We start from the raw sequence: 20,120 nt of genomic DNA, 5'->3' as shown, positions 1-20,120 counted from the left end.
TGCGGTACGTGGGACTGTATTTTAGTCACATCTTACTGACCGGCGAGAAAATTATTTCAGTCATAATTTTGAATGTTTCGTTATATGCTAGTCTGAGACTCGGTGATCATGCGATCTTAAAATTATTTGATTTCTTAAAACATTGACAGGTGGAAAGAAATTTTGATATCACTGTATGTTGCGTCATAAGAAGGTGGCTGAAAACCACACAGCAAGTGTTAAATGTTCAGTAGGGAGTCGTAGTATTTCACAATTTTATCTACCCATATGCATGGTGCTTTTTTGTATTTTTAGAAAACTAAAAATAAGCACCAAAGGATATAAATATTCTTTCGCACCTAATTTTAACAGCAGGGAAAATGAGGTTGAACAGATCAGACTGGACAAGAGACACGTCTGTTGCTTCCTACGGACCGGTATGCAGAAATTGTTTTCGGAGGCTAACACGTGCCAACGTTCGGGAGTTTCGACTGTCCACAGCCCTCTATAGATGATCGTTGAACACGGGAAAAGAGTCGCTGGACGTCAGTGCAAAATGCGAGGCCCGAGGGGTTGCATTGAAAAATGGAGAGGCTGTGAACAGTCTATTATTATTAACCCATTGACACCTGGCGGAGATTTTTGAAAAATTAAAAGGCCATTTTTGGACAGTTTTGACATTTTCTGGTCAGAAATGAGCTAAATCTGCCCCAAACTGCTCGAAACGGCATTTGCAACATGACAGTACGCCTTTCTTTCCACTAGCATCGCATTTTACGGCATTTTAGTTCAAGCATGCGCACAAATCAAAATTTTGCTTGGACGAACAAGTGCCCTTCCACTCTTGGCTTTTCGTTTTTTTCCTTGCTTTGCCTTTCTCCTTTTCTTATCTTTTTCCTGCAGTTGTTGGCCTTCTACTGGGCTTGCATTCAGTTCAAGAACTGCCGAGAAAGCATATGATCCAAACAGTAAATCCTTGCCATGTAGTAAGGGTGGTTGAGGCAATTTTCCCTCCGAGTTTTTCACTCAAATTTCTGAGTTTTTTCTGCTTAGTATACAGCTATTTTAAATACATGTAGTAGAGAAAACTGTAAGTAAGTTCTGAATCTATTCATATTCCAGTCATTCTAAGTCATTTTTAACGTACCCTATTTTCATAATGTCACTATAGTAAATTTCATGTTGGATCATTTAGTAGTTGATACTGTTTTGTCCATGGTCGTTCTTTTATGATCTCGGGGTTGGGTCAAGGATAATGAGGCAGAGGTGCAGACCATGTGCTACAAACAACCCAAAATTAAGTCCTGTCCCGTCAATGGTCCATCCACGCGGCGTAGAACAGTTGGTGCGATGTCTGGTAGATGGATAAAGTTCCTATATATTTGCCCACGTGTGAATAAAAGATAAAAGGAGAAGAGATGCAAGCAGTGGAATTAGAAATGAGGGTTTATTTGTTCAGTGTTCCACTTGACAGTACTCTACAAAACTAACAATGTTAAACACGGACTACAAAACTACACAAACATGACGAGATCTGACTATCAACAGTCAAAATATTAAATGATTCATTTCCTAGTATTCTAATGTCGAACTAGGGAAGACGTTTCCTTTTTTCACTTTTATCTGCCTTTTTAACCCTTCAAGCCCGAACAATCATCAATTCAGGAAAATGTTCCATCATTCCGCAACAAATTCAGAGGGAAGTCGCAAGTGGGCGAAATCTGATACAACGCATCTTCTCCTTAGGTACATCATACAAAATGTATGTCGCGCCGAAAGCAGAATTTAGATGCAGATGTTGGGACTTCAAGGGTTAAACTTAAATGTACAAAATCGAGTTCAACGCAACTCAGCGATAAATATAATACTAAAAATATTTCATATTTCTTTTCAAAATTGAACTAATTCCTCACGATCTTTTTTTCCAGGGATACAAATAACTTACTTGAGGAAAATGAAAACACTAAGATGACGGCACATTTTTTGTCAATAATACAAGCATCTGGAAAACCACACCGCTTACGATTGTAAGTTTGTTACTAGTATTCAGCAAAAGTGAATTTAATTCACTACGAAGTAAGGGGCTTCATTGATAAGTAAACTACACGATTGCCTTTGAGTAACTGATTTACAAATCTGTGCGATATTTAAAGCGATTTGATTGCTCATTTTTCTGCGTGAAATCAGTTACTCGGTTATCCAGAAAAGATAACCTTAACGTTTGCATTTTTTACTGGAATAGAACTTACACCAGCAGAATCAAGACTAAGCATGGTACTTATTTCTAGGGAAAGTCATATCCCAGGGCATTAATACCCTTTTAAAACCAAGCTCGACAGAGAAACAAACTAGTTATTTATCTTTAGTCTTCTAATTTGCAGTTCTTTTTTCATCTCGCAGATTGTCTTGCAATGTCATGTAATCTCTGCACTATGGTTTTATAATGGCCGTGCGTTCTGGACGCATGCGTTCTGTTAGACACTTCACGTCTTCGCTTTGCGTCTGAAAAAACAAACAAAACAACATGGTTAAAAGATAATGCTGGGCATAGAGAAAAAACTTTTGAACTTTAAGTTGTATACTAGCAATGATATGAAGCTATGTGCCTCATTGGGCGGAACGACTTTAATGCATAATAGAGAACGCAGTAGTTTTTACTTGGAAAGAACTTTCTCGTGCTTTTTCTTTAGTTCTTCCGGCAAGACACTACCCAGAATACTAGTGCTGAAACGGAAGATGATTGCGCGAACGTCTCAGCGCACGTCAGTAAAATCAAAGTTCCTTAACGCAAATACGTCGACTGATTTAGCGCATTTTAGAGGAAAATCTTTCATAATTTTCCGCCATACTTTACAAGAACATCTTAAATGCCGGAAAACCACAAAAAAGTTTTAAATAGTTTTATATAAATAGTTTAAATAGACATAAATTACACCCTAGCTCTCGAGTCACTTACTTTGAGCACAGTTTTGCTGGCAGAGCTGTAAACTGTCAAATTTATTGTCATTCCCCAGGCAGCTGTAGTATTTAAACGCCTCGCACATGTTGGTGGTGGGGTTGAAATAATACTTCAGTACTTCTGTACCACATTTATTGCTCTTCCAGACACTTGTACAAATGGAAGCACCGTCACCTGTGCGACCGACAAAAAAATGTGATGTTAGGCGACACTTTTCTAGAAAGAGATGTTCTTTACCGCAACTGCGTTTTCGACCGCACCCTTAACCACTTCTCTCCAACCCCCCGAGTACTATTATTCGTAGCTCATATTAGGGTTTTTTTTTTTTCCACCGGGGGCAAGGGGGGCTTAAACAATTCTACTATCCCAACTTACGTTTTGGAAAAAAAAAATAACAACTTGAAAGAACTACCCCATAGCTCGACCCTCGTTCCCAGGGTCTCTCTCTCTCCCTTGGAACGAGGTTGCCCCATAGCCTTGAACTAGTCACTTAAAAGGGTTTATTCCATTAGACATAAAAGCCATCCCTATATCATGCATGACCATTGAATGTTTCAATAAAATTTTATTCTGCAGAATTTATCATTTTAACTTAGCAGCAGTCACTCTGATAATCTTATAAAATCCCTGAGTTGAATACCGTACTTATCAATGTTTATATGGATGAATTTTATATGGTTGAGCTGTCAACGCGTGGATTAAGTGCGTCAGTCAAGAGTGGTCGACTATAAACTGAAGAATAGAAAGCCGCATTCGTACTTTGCGGGTGGCTTTATTTCTGTTAATAGAGACTTAAATTTGCTTATCATTTTCCGGCCCTAAGAAAGTAACATTTCCGTATGTCCAAAGGATTTTCACATAAGATGATCTATATTAGAGATAAGCTCTGTGGATGTCAAAAACAGATAGTTTCGAGACTAGAGAATGTTAGTTTAGTGGAGGAAATGGTACGTGTTACCCTACAGTTCAAGGACTGAAGCCAGAACGTGCAACTAAGACGTGAGACACTGCACGGTTTTTTAACAGGAACAAGTTGAAAAACTTTCTGCGTAGGCGAAGTCATGCAACCTCGATATTTAAGCGATAAAAGTCAAATATGATACCGGCCTTACGACTCGAACTATCGAAAGAAAATGGTTACAACTTTCGAAAGAACTGTTGAAATGTTTTTGTCTCAAACATCATACATGTTGAGCGAGCCACCCCATTTCCCGTTCCCATTGTAACCACCCCCCCCCCCCCCCCACACACACACACACACACTCACTCGCAAAAAGATACAGTAATCAGCAATTCTGGTGGATGGGCTTTTTGGAGGGAGGGGAGGGGGGAGGGGGAATTGTTGTTTCGAGCTGATTAATTGAGGTTTCATTTAAAATGGCTTCAACACTTCTTTTCTCCGTGTACCTCAAGAAAGATACTAACAGTAACTTGGAAGACAGCTTCAAGGGTCTTTTTGATCCCAAAATTATCGCTCAAGATAAGCAAACGACCAGTGGATGTTTCATTATTAGTCACTCAAGTCTGAATTGCCTAATTCAGTTATCAATGATCAATAATTCTCATAAAATATGTCATAAGAATATGTCTGCTTTCATAAAAAAATATATATAAAAGTAACAGAATCTTTCAAACTAATGACGTTGTCTGTGGAATGCTTTATACTATAGGATCAATGACAAACTATTTTGACCAGTCACGAATGAAGCGGAATGGATATAATCAAATACAACATGGAAGGCAATTCATTTCGTCAACTGAATGAAATCTGTGTCAAATCCTTCTAAATTGACGAAATTCCTTAAACATTATTGAATTGAATACTTTCCTTTGCAATGTCCTTATAAGCACCGATACATTTAAAGGACAAAAATATTTTACGTTCTTACAAGGTACTTGAGGTGAAAAGAACGAGAAATTTACAACATACGTCACTCATTTGAACTGACGTCAATCAATGCTAAGCCAAAATGCAAATCAACAGCAAATAATCGTGACTTCAGTTTAAGTGCCACAGGCTATAAAAATATATATAAACGAAAAAAAATTAAGCTAAAGTATCTATAAAGTAGCAAGTTACAAATCGTTACAAATCGCTACAAATCGTTTGGCATAACTTAATATTGTGGCCATGAAATCTCTGAAACAACGAAGCAATATTTATTAGAGTACATGTGCAAACAAACACTTGAAAGACACGAATGGAATACTAATGAAATGACAAATTCCTCATATACTTTAAAGACTTCACGCGAACAAGCTGCGATATTTTACAGGGGCCGGGATCGAACAACGATAAAATAAATAGGAACAGAGTTAGAAAGAAAATAAAACCTCAAACAGAGAAATATCGGAGGAAATTTTCAACCGCAACTCATTAATATACATATGATATTTATTGATCGTTTACTTTTCTTTGTTTCGGTGAGTACGTGCTTATATGACACAAAGGTAACTGTGTACTGTGTATTGCTTTGCGTAATTGTGAATTTTGGGGCACTTGAATATATTGTAGGATGTCGTTTGGGCCTTAAACACTCGTTCCAAGTGTCTTTGCATCTATTTTGTCCATTTACTATTCATCTGAAAAATGTTCAGAGGCAGGTAATGCTGGTAGACTGTGAAAACAGACGTGACTACACTGCCTCATTATAAATTCGAACATGACCTTGCTTTGTGTTCTTTCGCTGTGATTATTTGTATTCAGTTCGTGAGATATCGCACGTTTTTTCGTCCAGCATGGCCATCACGCGCTCAATACATGACATTTGATCGATAAGGTTTTAACTCGGCGGTTTACAAAGTCGAATTAAACAAACTTCTCGCTGAGTTGTTCTTTTGACAGTTAAAATCATCACGTTTATCAAACACGTACAGCAAGCGAAGATAGTTACCAAGGCCTTTGGTAACTAGTTTTTCGTTTTTGTCAAAAACAATACGCATAACAAAAAAAGCTTACTACTAGTAGTACTAGCTTTCTCACTGTTTAGATTATAAGGGAATGAATATTTTTTTCCCGGTTGTTTCGGGGCGTTTTTTTTTCCTTCGTTGTTTTAGTTCCTTGAGGATCAAGATATTAGTTCTTCTAATTGACTGCAATACATTTCTTTTAATGAAAGTTGTGAGAATTTGAATCTCCATCAAGACGATACTCTTAGTTCACGAATTTCTTTTGACAAGGTTTTAACATTGTGAGGTGAAACTAAGATACTGATCATCAAGTTAAATCAGTAGATTTAAAAAAAATACTTACAAACCATAATAGAGAAGAAATTAAATTTGGTTCTAATAAACAAAAGTACCTCGAGCTTGAAAGGGAAACAATTTATCTTTATCAAGTCAAACCATATCGCTTTTACTTGTGCACCAGCATACATAAAACAGATTTGATATTTCATTTACTTGCCTTCTCGTGACGCAAAAATTATATTCTACAGAAACTGGTGTAAGTGCTTCGAGAATGGTGCAAGCATCGAGAAAGAATGAAAAATAGCAATATCTAATATACCATAAACCAAAATTCCCGTTACGTTGAATATCATTAGCTGTACACTTTATACGACCGTTGTGAATATTGTTATTTTCCTTTACTGACGTAATAAATCTAAATTTCTGCTCTACGTGTATATGTAGGAATGCCGTTGAAAGTGGTCTTCATACTTAAATATATTCTATGTGAGGGCGTTTTGTTTTTTGCGTAAGATCTTCTGCTCGAGACAATATTATTGATGACGAATTCAATTCCATGCGGGGTACGCGCATTATTATAAAAATGCGATACTTCAGCTACACTTAGAAATGGTTTTTACAAACGACCTTCATACTTTGATATATTCTACTTTAGGATCATTTGCGTAAGATCTCTTGCTCAGGGCAATATTATTCATGTTGAATTTAATGAACGTCCATGCGGGAGTACATGCTGTGTTTACGTCCACCTACATGAAGGAAGTACCTTTTAAATGTGGCGTCACACTTCGATACATTTTCTAGGCGAGGGTGTTTTGATGTTGCGTCAGAACAGATTGGAACGAGGAGCAGAAGTTAACTTCTAGATCGTCCTAGGTGTGGACTATATTGTTCATAGGAAGGTAAAATAAATCGGACAAGTGTAGAAAATGACGTCCACTTATTAAAATGTGGCTTCACACTTCGATACATTTTCAAAGCGAGGGTGTTTTATTGTTGCGTCAGAACAAATTAAAACGACGAGCAGAAGTTGACTTCTAGATCGTCGTAGGTGTGGACTATATTGTTCATAGGAAGGTAAAATTAATCGGACAAACGTAGAAGATGACATCAATCAAAAACAAATCAAACGCGTAACTCAGTTTTCCTTAAATGTTAAAACGCTAAAAAACATGGTCGAAAAAAGAAACCAACCACTAACATCATTATGTACTGATGCAGCAACAAATTTCTACAGTACAATAGTATTCGAAATTCGAAGACTGGTCTACCCAACAAACGCAAGCAGTCCATCACGCCTATCTTGTCAATAAACACACAATATTTATCTACGTGTGAAATTTTTTGTTTCGAATGGTATATTCTTCAGCTAATATACCAACGTATAACTGTTATCTCGTGTGTTATAGATTTCAGACAAACAATATACAGTATTGCGGGGTGAAATTTCCTCGATTACGTGTGCACAAATATTGTAAAATTCTCTGGCAAAACGTACAGAAAAACTGAATGTAAACAAATGTAAAATATATTACGATTCAACTTTGCACTTTTTAATTTTATTTGAACATCTGTTTAAATAAAATAAAGGACTATAGTACAACAGGACGTGACTTAACTTACCCTGCTTTTAATTGAAAATAATGCTCTTGCAAGTTTTGCGACAAATCGTGAGTCTTTGCACGTTTTCACAAAATAGAAATTCCATCCTTTCGTGAGCACTCAACAAAATAGTGGCGATGTCGCCCGCAGACTGGGTATTCCTTGTTTTAACTATATTAAATTCACAATCTTTTCACCGATATAGACGATTTTGCGTCAGTTCCAAGATTAGTCGGATAAGCACGTCCGGTGAAAACACAGTCAAGGACCTCATGTAGTCACGGATCATGCGCAGTAGGCAAATTTTAGTTTCGGCCAGTTTCTCTTACTCATGCAATAAAATACGTTGAAAAATACGAAACGAACAGTTCAAAGAAGTGTGAATTGTGAAGGATTTATCCTAGTTCAGTTCATAGGATGTAAATTTTCAGGCTCCTCTTGCGATTGTAAAGGGACAAAAACATCTGACTTTGTTATTTTTTTTTTCATCCAAGATTCAAGGTCTAATTTGGGTCCTGAAATAAACATGCACATGCTTTCAATTTGCTGCGAGTCGTGAGATGTAGCATGAACACATGGACAAACGAAGTCGTGAGCCTCAACATGGAAACTCGGGCACGCTAAACATGAAAAATACTCGATATTATTTTTTCAGTGTTTTTTTTTTTTACAACTTAGCAGTTTGGTTGTTTTTATACCAAACCACATACACTCTAGCAAAACAAGAGTGCTTGACTAATGTGACCCACAAATGACACGTGCCTTATCTACTCCCCCTCGTACTGTGGGGGTTATGCTTCATAAAAACACAAAGAGTTTAAACCAGCAGGTGCGCTTTTTACTTTAACAGGTCCAACCGAGCTTAGCTTGCCTGTCGAGTGTAAAAGCACATAAATATAGGGTGCGAAATGCACGAGCGCACGAGAGTTATAGGGAGCGCGCGAGTTTTAGGGCGCGTGCGTGCGTGCGAATTGCAGGGTGCGCGTGCGAGGAGAATGTACCTCGCGCGTATTTTCCAACGCGCGGTCACGAAACCCGCGCCTTTTCCGTCGCAAATAGCAAAACGCTGACAGCAAGCGCGGGAAAGTGAATTGTCACGTGAACAGGCCTTTCGATCACGAGAAATGTGTGAAATGTGATCTAGAGATTGAAAAATCGCAAAGCGCAAAAAGTGTTTTGTGTTATACAACCTACCACAAACGTTTTCACAGTCCGCAAAGTTCGATGAGGTATTCTTCAAGGAACAACCGCTCTGTATGTCCGATAAATAATTGACGCAAGCTTGTGTCAGGCTAGATTTCTTGGCTGGACTCAGAGCATCTTCAATCTCCCATAAGCACGGACCATTATCTGGAGGAAGTGTGCACATGCTCCCTGTAAAACAAAGCAACGGGGTTACATTAAATGTGAGTTTCTTTCTGGGAATTGGGGAGGGGGGGGGGGGGCGTGCCAAATTGTATGGATTTTGAGCTGTTTTTGTCTAAAATTTTGTCCGTCTTTTTGGGCAGAAATAAGAAATGATTTCACGCTTGAATAGCTTTCTAGTTATCCTGAGTACATGTAAAAAGACGATGGAAATGACTAGGCCATGGTTTAAGAATGTCATCAGCCAAAACCCCAAGATTGTACTAACATGGGCACCGTGACCCGATAGCAAACGTAGAAGTGAAGGGCCGAGAGAGACATGGCGAAGAACATTAAATAAGAAAAGGTAACATCTTGCATTTAGGACATGGAGGGAGGGAAAGGCTGTGGCCACAGAAAGGGTAGCTCAGAGGAGGAGGCGGAGGATCAATGGCCCCATTCCCCACGAGAAGAGAAAGGATCGAAGTTGGTAGTGCAACGATAATTTACAATGTGCATTAATAATCAGGTAGATGATATCTTGTTTCTCTTTGTTAAACGATTTGCAGATGAAACCTTCTGCATAAGTGCGTCGAACAACCAAGTGCCGAAACTGTTTGCAAATAGAAAATCTCGACAAGTGCGTCGAACAACCAAGCATGGCGTAAAGCTTTTATGAATCTGGTTAGTTATATAAGGTCTCCATACAACAGGCTTTCAACTGAGGTCAAATAAACATTGTGTTCTTATAAAGGACTTACCAATTCTACACGCAGGGCCAGAGTAGCCTGGAGCACATTCACACGTGCCATTGTTACATGTTCCACCGTTTAGACAGTCCGGCTTACAGGCAGCTGGGTGAGAAAGGAAACAGTGTTAAGTTAGCAGGGATGGGACTACCTTGGTAATGAAAGCTCTGTGCCTAGAGCCAACTTGTCACTTCTCAGCTCAACTCAAAATATCAATTGTCCAAGCTGTCCTCCACATTTCTTAGATATTTGGTAGTACGACAAGCAATATCCTCTAGTTGATTGCTTTCTCTATTTTCGCCATCCCTATTTGACAATGCATCAACATTTTGGGACCGGTCATTATTTACAGTGTGGGAAGGGTTGGTGCAAATAGAGGGATGGTCAATGTTTTTATGCAGGGAAAAAGAGGGGGGGGGGGGACAAATTTATGAACGCGCATTAGGGAGGTTTAAGGGGGTGAGTGGGTAAGAGGAAGGGGGGTGACCAGTTAAAACTGAGCTTCATAAAAGAGGAGGGTCAAGGGAATTTGAACGTGGTCTCCCTCCATTTGCACCAGCCCTACCCCTCTCTAAATTACGACCGCTTCCAAGAACCTACATGTTGATGACGTTTGAGAAGAGTAAAAAACAGGTCCTGTTTATTGGCGATAAAAACTTTTGCAATTCCTGTTGTTTAGCTGGCTAAAAGTCGTATTACTTACATATCTCGCATCTTTTGCCACTGTATCCTGGTGAGCAGGTACAACTCTCTGGCTCAGTGCACTCACCAGTGTGGAAACAGTAGTTATTGCAGATAGCTGTGGTATTTAAATAATGAAAAATGAATGTGAATCTACCGTGACTATTCACTACTGACACCGACTAGCTACAATGACAATGACATATTCTGGGAAACTGTTTTCTATTGGTAATAGGGGACAAACTATCATACAGACAATTAGGGCGTTAGGGGTTAAAATTAGTTGCATTTAAGCTAAATAATGAAGCTATACGGGAATGTGACAGTGGATAAAGTGGCGGTTTCTATCTTGCATGGATATTAATTGGGTTCTCTGTTGCCCGTCATTAAATGTCTTGAATTTATTTCATTTTATAAATTTATGAATTTACATGACTATAAAGTCTCCTTGTCTGTGGTTTGGAATGGGATGCATAAACATGATGGGATGTGGCAGGAATCTCTCTACAGCTTCATCCCTTTACGGGTCAGTATCACGTTTGCCTTTTTCCCTCTTCTACGGGGCTGTCTAGGGGCCGTTAAACATGTTGCCTTGAAAATGTGCACCACATTGCGTGTGCTGTGAACTACTGCAGCATAAAGACTGAAACTTCCAAACGGACAAAAGAATCGTCACTTACGTGTTTCACATAGTGAGCCTGTGTAACCCTTTGGACATGTGCAGTTATTGAAGCCCGGATCCGTGCATTGACCTCCGTTAAAACAGGACGTGGAACATACGGCTAGAGACAGGAAAATATGCAACCAGGTTAGAAACAAAACGTCAGGTAAACAGTGTATAACTATTGTTTAGGACTGTGTATATAGATCGTTGTTTGATTGACTGTCGATAGTAGTTAGCATGCGTTTCTTTTTGGTGTTGCGTTTGGCCGAGCTAGCAACTAAATGGTGTATTGTGTTGAGCTAGTTTTGGTTTTACCACAGTTGCAGCGCTAATAGCAATAAATTGCTGATTAGAAACAAAACCGAACAAATTAAAACAACTTACCGTTTTCGCAGTGTTCTCCCTCATAGTTCAGCGGACAAATACACATTCCCTGCACACAAGTTCCACCATGTTGGCACGGTTCAGCACAGTCACCTTTATAAAAGAGAAGAAAAGCGTGACAACTTCAGTAACATTTGATACAAAGGGTTTATAAGTCAAGAAGAGTGCGTAACAATGCAAAATGCAAAAGGAAAAAGATTGGGAAACAACTAATTTCAAAAGGATTTATAAAGAGAATGGATAGTTTAAGTCTTCGTTCGAGCCTAGTGGCATATCAGCCTGGCACTTATCTTCGGTTTTCATAACGTAAAGTGACTAAGAGTATTTATACCCCTTCTCTGGATGGGATGCTAGTCCATCGCAGGGTAATTCCTCAGCATTAAATTCGCTGGTACCCATTTATACACCTGGGCGGAGAGAGGCACTGTGAGAGTAAAGTGTCTTTCCTGCATGGCCAGGGCTCGAACCAGGAATACTCGATCCGGAGTACAGCACCCTAAGGCTACCCCGCTTACAATAATCAGGATAAAGTTGTAAAGACTCACTTAAGCCAAAGGGGTTTAGTTTAGCTGGAGGTTTCATGGGCTCGTCGTGGAAACCATTCGAAGAAAGAGTGAATTCTGCTTGAGAAAATACGCCTTCTTTTGCATCTATCCAGTTGTTGACAGGAAACTCGAATAATCTTCCTTTCATATCCTTGATAGAAATCTGAAAATAAGCAAGAACAATGAATAAAACATTGGTGAAACGAATAGTGCGGCAGGGAGACTGGGAAAAATAAAGTGTACTTTCATATGGTACTATATATTATTCTGATAAAGTAGATCTAACTTTAAGTCTGTGGATGTGACCATTCAGTATTAAATAGTTCTTTCATGTGATACTGTTTATTATGCTGTACAAGGTGGTTCTAACTTTTAAGTTTGTGCATGAAACCCCAGGGTGTAGCCATTCAAATGAAAGCTATCGAGCAGTACTTTTACGTGATACTGTATATTATGCTGTACAAGGTGGTTTTAACGTTTAAGTTTGCGCATGAAACCCTGGTGTGTGACCATTCAAATAAAAGCTATTGAGCAGTACTTTCATGTGGTGCTGTTTACAACTTTCGACAAAGTGGCAGTAGCTCTTACTTTTAAGTTTTTGGATGAATCCCTAGCGTGTAACTATTGAAATATTTTACAAAATGAAAAATGTGATTGCTTGGCCACTCCGCGCTCACTAAGTATTGAACCTCTGACCTCTTCTCTAGTAAACAATTCAACTCCTAACATCTGACATTTTAGCCCTACCTTATCCAAGAACCACTTCTTCGATTGTCCAGTATTGTACATTTCTACGAATACTTTGGTGATTAATCCAATGTCTGAAGCTGCCACTCGAAATGCGTCGATCCTGAAAAATTGCAAAATAAATAAACATCAGTTAAGTTACAAAGTTTCGAAGTCCGACAATAACGGTTCAATTTTGCGTTTGAACTGTGTTTGTCAAAATGTATGAACTAGTTAGGAACAAATTAGCAAGCTCTTCTTTAAGCCAACGTGAATTTATGATTTATGTTGCAATCTAATGTTTACTTACTGTCCTGTCTTGAAGTGTCTTGCGCCAGCGGGAAGATTGGAGGTCAGCGGTATCTTGTCCGTGGACCCCCTGTCACCAGTAAGACGGACAAATATCTTCCCGTCCGTACCCGCTTGATATTTACTTCCTGTCTTGGTAGAGATTGTATAGTAGTACGCTGAAAGGAAAAATGGCAATACATGCAATTGTTAGGATACTTCAAGAAACGAGGGGATATTTTTTGAAACCGTTAAGGGATATATTCATGCCAGCAGTTCTTAATTGGAAAGGTTATTGACATTCGACAAAGCACCCGATTGTGGTTTTAACATTTTCTGTCCAAACTGAAATATCAATTCTGTTAAAAGTTCGGAGAAATTAACAGTGAATCAAGACAATGAGAAATTTCACATTGACTATTCTTGGAAGGGAAGAAACGACTTCAGTGAGCATCTCCAGTAAAATTTGGACGGCAAAAATAATGTCTAGAATTTGTCGCTCGTAATCCAGCATTTAAGCTGGATTAAAATAGCCATTATTTTTTTCATTTTGGTTAATTACTACCTCTTTGGTATTAATTTACCTCAAAAGACTAGTATTTTGTGTTTTGTTCGGAATTCAAGGGTTATTTTCATAGATATATTACTTAATAAATCAAAAGCACTGAAAAAATAGAGCTAAGTATCACGAATACAAGACTTACGCGGATTTGTAATAGTGACAGGCACAACCTTATCAGCGTCTACATCAGGTTTAATGTTCATTACAGGCAAGTCATTTAGTAACAGTGGTTCCTTGAACGGTTTGGAAAGCGCGACGAAGTCCGCCGGCTCCTTCTTGAACCTGGAGAACTTCAGTGAAAGAGATTTGCCCGAGGGAATAGCGTTTGTTTTCTTTGTTCCTGGAATTACGATCTCGGCATCTTTTCCAGCGTTGTTTGTGAATTTGACGTAAAAGTAGTACACTGACTCGTTTAGTGTGGATTCACGACCTGTTGGAAAAGCAAAGATGGAGTTGGCTGTGGATAAACAATTAGGCTCTAAAGAAACTTTTGTGCTGTGTTGGCGGACAAGAGAGACACTTAGTGAATTATGAAGTTGCTGAAAATAATTTATCAGCCGTATGCCTAGGGAATTTGGAAAGTTAATGTTTCGCCTTCGTTGGAGCTCTTCGTTTTCGCTCTAGTAAGGGGGTGTTACCGCTTAAAATTCCAGCTTTCAGCTGTGGCTTGCAGGAAAAAGGAATGTTATCTAAACTCCACACAAGGAGAGATAAAAAAAAAAAAAAAAACAAACAAAGAAAATCAGCGCGGACTTTTTTTTTTTTAAATAAACAGGCTATGAAAACTAATTGAAGTTTTCCGATTCGGTTGCGTTTCAGTCTTACAGCTCAGCGCTTGACCTTTGCACTTTTTTGTAAACTGTAAGCAGGATTTCAGGCTTGCTTTTAGTCGTTAACTGTAAAGGTTCATCAACATCAAATTTCTCCAAACGATCGTAGTCCCAGGGGGGGGGGGGGGGGGGTTATCCGGCTTGTAAATGACGGGGATGATAGAATGGAGGCAAAACTCAGGACCCCAAAAAATCCCTAAGTCTTCAGACATTACCCCAAAAAATCCCTGGACCAAAAATAACCCCCCAAAAATCCCTTGTCAAATTACCCCTAAATTGCTAGGAGGGGCAATAACATAACACAAAGAACGCTCGTTTTGTTTATTCATCATACCATAAATACGCCAAGGCCGCGCCAAGGCACTTTAGTTCATTTTTAATACCCAAAAAATCCCCTATCTAATTCAAGTCACCCAAAAAAAATACTTACCCAAAATAATCCTGGAATCGAAAATTTCAAACTCAAAAAAAGCATCCTTTAATCATCCCCGTCATTAACAAGCCTGAGTACCCCCCTTGGGATCGTAGTATTTTTTCTGCAATTTTCACTGGAAGAATTTGGCTTCAATTCCAAACTCTTTCTCTAGATCCCCAGGTCCTATATTATCACTTAAATTTGTTATATTATGGTAAAGAGAGGTCAGCAGTTCATCATTGCCTGGGACTAAGGCCTAATATACCAAGAGCACAGTCGTTTTCTTGTTATGGCTTACCTTGACCAAAGCATGACTTTCGTGTGTCGTCCCAGATCATCTCGTCTGGACATACCATAGTGTGTGGCTCGCCCTTCTCGCAGTGAATGTAGCGAGTGTTATCGGTTGGATCTTTAAACAATCCCTCAGGCTGAAGACAACGGACTTAAAACAGAAATGGGCAATAAGAATGGCGAGCATCAAATCAGTTAATTATTAATGTGAAGTAAGTAGTAAGGGTAAAGTCATTTAGGACTTAAAATAGGCGTCGCTTTGATGGCTGGCCATTCGACAAATCAACAAAGAAATAAGACATGAATACGCGAAAATTTGACAGATAAATCTTTATTCCACATCCACAACTCTGCTTTTTTTTACTGCGTTGCCAGTAAAAAACAACTTAGTCTGGGAGGCGGAAAAATCAAATTAAGTCCATGCACGTGCAAAGGGACACTGTCACCAGTTTCACTTCAAAAACTCAAGAGCCTTAAGACATATGAAAACCACGAAAAGTGGTCCAATTTTGTTACAGATCGCCATGCAAGTGTACTCAAGCGATAAACAAGTGATATTATTGTGATGCCATCAGGAACTTTAGATCTCAACTTGAAAAAGTCAGGCTCATTTTTTCAAGTTTTGTCCCAGTTGTGGACCGTGGAAAAACACCTCAAAATTATTACGGCAAGCTTCTTTCTTCGACACAATTAAGGGTGGATTTGTTTGCAACATACGCGTATATCCGTCGCATTTGTCCATTGGAATTTTTTATTGTTTTTTAGCTTGAAAATAATAAAGCAATAAAAAATCAATATAACAATAAAATCCCCGTTAAAGTGTCCCTTTAATTGGGTAAGTAGTAGATAAAATATGAGCGGGAGATCTGTATGGGCATTTACAATGGCGAGCCGTTAGGCGAGCCATTGTAAATGCCCATACAGATCGGACGCGAATATTTTATTCTACTTGTGAAATGAAAACAATAAATTGAATGCAAAGTATTGTTATGTGAATCAGTAGAGATCTGTATCAAAAGTTAATGAATACTAATTAGCTGAGCAGGAGTTTGTATCAAAAGTTAATTCTCTTGTTTGATTTGTATTAGGGTTTACAGTTGTGTACATGTGATCTGAATACTGTGCTGGGATTGGTTTGCACCCTCATGAATAGTTAATGAATTTTACAAGAGAGTTAAAACTCTTGCAAAAACAGTATGGTATAAATGAAGTACTTACAAGCTGCTGTTATGGTGACGAGCTTGATGTCATCCTTATTAGGATTGGGTACCACTGTCACAGGACCCTGTTGTCCATTCGCGAGAAGCTTGTTCCCAGGCGTCAACGGATTCTCGACTTTAAACTCAATGGGGATGTCGTTCTGTTGTCCTTTCTCTTCAAAATTCAGATCCAACGTCATGTGAGGCTGCACGGTGTATCCCTCGTTTTTGTTCTGTCCTTTGCTTGGGATGACTTTAACCTGTGTGCCAGCTTTGTTGTCGAAGCGAACTTTGACGAAACGAGTTGAGGAGGCAGATTCAACTAATAAAAAGAGAAATTGTTATCTAATTTGTTGGTGCAGACGCTTGCAGGCGCAGCACTTATGGAATGTCGACCAGATTACAGATATCCACAACTTAATTTCCGGCCTCAAAAAGTTAAGTTTTATCATGGTTACTTGAGCTGCGGAGATCTTATTAATTTGTGGAAGCTATTACAACCGTGTTTTATTATCACGATTGCGCAGAAATTATCTTTGCTTGTGATATATATATTAGATTTAATCACAAAACGAAGCTTTCAGTTTTTTATTTAAGTTTAAAGGAACTATGTCACGGATTTTGACCAGATTTTTGAACAGCCAAAATTTATATTTGTGTCCCAGAAAACCTAAAAATAATAGCCCATTTTTATTAAAAAAATGCTATATTAAAGCACTGAAACTGTTAACGAGCATCTTTGGCTGCGGATGGCTCGGATGGAAGCAGATTGCAACTTGAAAAGGTAAGGTTTTCTTTTTCAAGTTGTTTTCGCGCGTCTTCAAAAAACCGATAGCCGTAGCATGATTTTTATCCGCAAATTCAGATTATATATTCTTTTAATTAGTGAAGAAATTATTCTACATGACACGAGCGTGGGACAAAGAAAATATCTGAGTCCCCGACGGGAATCGAACCCATGGCCTCCCAGATACCGGTTGGGCGCTCTAACCAACTGAGCTACGTGAGACTCGCTGTGAGCTAGGCCATTTACTAGGTTGATAAGTGACACGCGTCCTGCGTACTGCTAGGATCAGCAATGTCGAAATCATCACATTTGTAGTAAATAATAAAGATGGTAGATTTTAAGCTCGGTGATAAATAGTGAAGAAATTATTCTACATGACAGGAGCGTGGGACAAAGAAAAAATCTGAGTCCCCGACGGGAATCGAACCCATGGCCTCCCAGATACCGGTTGGGCGCTCTAACCAACTGAGCTACGTGAGACTCGCTGTGAGCTAGGCCATTTACTAGGTTGATAAGTGACACGCGTCCTGCGTACTGCTAGGATCGGTATCTGGGAGGCCATGGGTTCGATTCCCGTCGGGGACTCAGATTTTTTTCTTTGTCCCACGCTCGTGTCATGTAGAATAATTTCTTCACTATTTATCACCGAGCTTAAAATCTACCATCTTTATTATTTACTATTCTTTTAATTGTTCTAAGGTAATATTTCTTATGGGTTAAGTTGCCTACCACTAATTTCAGATCAGTTTGGATCAAAAATATGCGAAATCCCCGTGACATAGCTCCTTTAAAGCTCGTAACGAAAAAAAAAAAAAAAAACGCTGAGTCTCACCATTGCTAGAGAAGTACAAAAATACATCCTTAGCACTCTCAGCCGGGACCTCCGCATCAAAGAACTCTAGAGACGAGGCGACCATCCTGGTGTAACCATACGGTGTCCCTGCTGTATTACGTCCCACCACGAGCCTTGTGTATGTATCTTTATCGTGATCGCCTTCTTGAGGCATGTACCCCAGCGCACGAGTGATCTCTGTGCCGTTGATATACAGAGCTAGACCGTTCTCTCGTGCCCAGGTTACCATTACATACTGCCAAGCATTGAACGAGAAATCTGATTCAACCTGTAAAAAAAACGAAAAAAAAAAAATGATTTGCCACCAAATTCTCACAACACACAAAAAGAAATGTATTGGAATTAGTAAGGAGAATTTAGGATTTGAAATTAGGATAACCTACCCGCCACACTTCATCAGGAACGGAGACTACCGCGTACAGCTTGCCGTCCTTCACGAAAAGCGTGAAACCGCGTGATTCCTTACTAGAGCCTCCGCTGTCCACAATGTAATGAGGCTCATCCTTGTAAGCTTTAGCTGCATCATCAAGTTTGAATCTTATGCCAAACGACAGACCAGCGGTGCACTTGTCGGGATTGCTCAGACATTCACCTAAAGTGAAAAATGGGTTGAATTTGTTAGTATTTTTACATATTCTAATTCGACGGGGAGAGAGCCCCCGCAAAAAAAACAGCGCGCGCTGAGGTGTCTTCCTAAAAAAAAAAAAAAATTTTTTTTTTTTCTACTATGAAGAATGAGACCAAAAATCACCCAGGCATTATAGCGTATACCGGCTTTTTTTTTTCTTGTATACTTCAGTAAGGACTCAAGGTTCTACCGAAAACCCATGCATAAACGACACAACAAAGCTGCAATCGACTAGCACCTCACTTAAAGCAGGCGAAATAATCATGCTTAGTTTATTTATGCTACGAAAACCAGAGCTATTAGCAAACTAGTTCTTAGTTTGACTGCAGCAAAATGGAATATAATTGTTACTTGACTAACCTTCAAAGTTTCCCATATCCAGCCAGGAGTCATTGCCGTTTAACAGCAGCCCTCCCTCCAGGGGAACTATAGCCCCGTGGGCCTCAGGGACGGGATCATCTCCGACAAGGCGGCCGTTCTCTACTTTACGCAATGGCCACATTTTCTTGTACCGTAATTTCGGTGCTGTGGAAGGAAAAAAGGAAAACAAAAAACAAAAAAAAAACAAAGGGGGAAATGGTTTTAGTATTATCATAGTTGCCACCATGAATAAAACAAATCCACGACTCTCTACTATCAAGAAAACAATACCATAATGATAATAAGCGTGTCATAATACGACGAACAAAATAAAGAGTGACAATTTACGTCCTAATTCTGCTTCAATTTATTTTGCAAAAATATATCTTTTTCCCTAACAAGATGGTCATTACCAAACACTGCAATGAAATTATCTGACATTAAAGGAAATTTAGAAATCAAATTAAGCTTAGAATCGTCACAGTCTGATCTGATCGTGCGCCCTTTTAAACTCTTCACGATGAGCGCAAACAATTTGAACAAAGTGCTAAACACAAACACACACTTACGAGCCACAGTGACGATAAGGTTTTTACAAGGCTTCCTTCCATCCCTGGGCGTCACAGGAAAAGGTTTATCAAAGTCGTTTATCCTCAGATGAGTAAAAGTATCTCTGTCTTCAGCAATGAAGTAAACTGGCTTGATTGGCGCACCATCTGTTGACATGGACATCAGCGTCACCTCTAGGGTGGAGTCGGGAACAATGTCAAACCCCTGGGGGTTACCCTTGTCCGGCTTGAGAACAATTGGTCGGCCGACTTCGTTTGTGACGCACAAAGAAGCGTAATAGATTTTAGCAGATACTGCGGGGGAAATGTACGGAGAATAAGTAATGGACTGAGTCGTGATTATTTTATTGTGTCACCACTTAAATATAAATATTTTTATCAACTTAGACATTCCTTTTTGGAAACTTCACATCTGACGCAAAAGCTGTGGAAATAAACTAAAAAAGCCGTAAAAATCCGGCATTTTTTATGGGTTTCTATTAGGGCTTGTTTTTACGGAAGAAATAATGCAGTTTT

At 39.1% G+C, this 20,120-nt stretch overlaps 1 protein-coding gene across 1 annotated transcript in view; it reads right to left on the bottom strand.

Moving 5' to 3' along the window:
* Nucleotides 1-1,407: 1,407 nt before the first annotated feature.
* Nucleotides 1,408-20,120, bottom strand: part of LOC144651171 (uncharacterized) — a 77,710-nt gene continuing 58,997 nt past the window's right edge. Inside the window, 17 exon segments of the mRNA XM_078511060.1 lie at nt 1,408-2,481; nt 2,936-3,112; nt 8,924-9,103; nt 9,835-9,927; nt 10,526-10,621; nt 11,184-11,285; nt 11,552-11,644; nt 12,097-12,259; nt 12,844-12,946; nt 13,133-13,289; nt 13,815-14,102; nt 15,216-15,359; nt 16,427-16,729; nt 18,027-18,315; nt 18,431-18,639; nt 19,036-19,200; nt 19,605-19,898. Coding sequence (XP_078367186.1) covers nt 2,369-2,481; nt 2,936-3,112; nt 8,924-9,103; nt 9,835-9,927; nt 10,526-10,621; nt 11,184-11,285; nt 11,552-11,644; nt 12,097-12,259; nt 12,844-12,946; nt 13,133-13,289; nt 13,815-14,102; nt 15,216-15,359; nt 16,427-16,729; nt 18,027-18,315; nt 18,431-18,639; nt 19,036-19,200; nt 19,605-19,898 — 2,969 coding nt within the window. The 3' untranslated portion in view covers nt 1,408-2,368.

This window comes from Oculina patagonica, chromosome 4, assembly GCF_052425735.1.
Source record: "Oculina patagonica isolate OP01 chromosome 4, crgOcupat, whole genome shotgun sequence".
NCBI classification, from domain to species: Eukaryota; Metazoa; Cnidaria; class Anthozoa; order Scleractinia; family Oculinidae; genus Oculina; species Oculina patagonica.
Note: the sequence above shows the minus strand (reverse complement) of the source record. Positions and strands in the feature narration are given on the sequence as shown.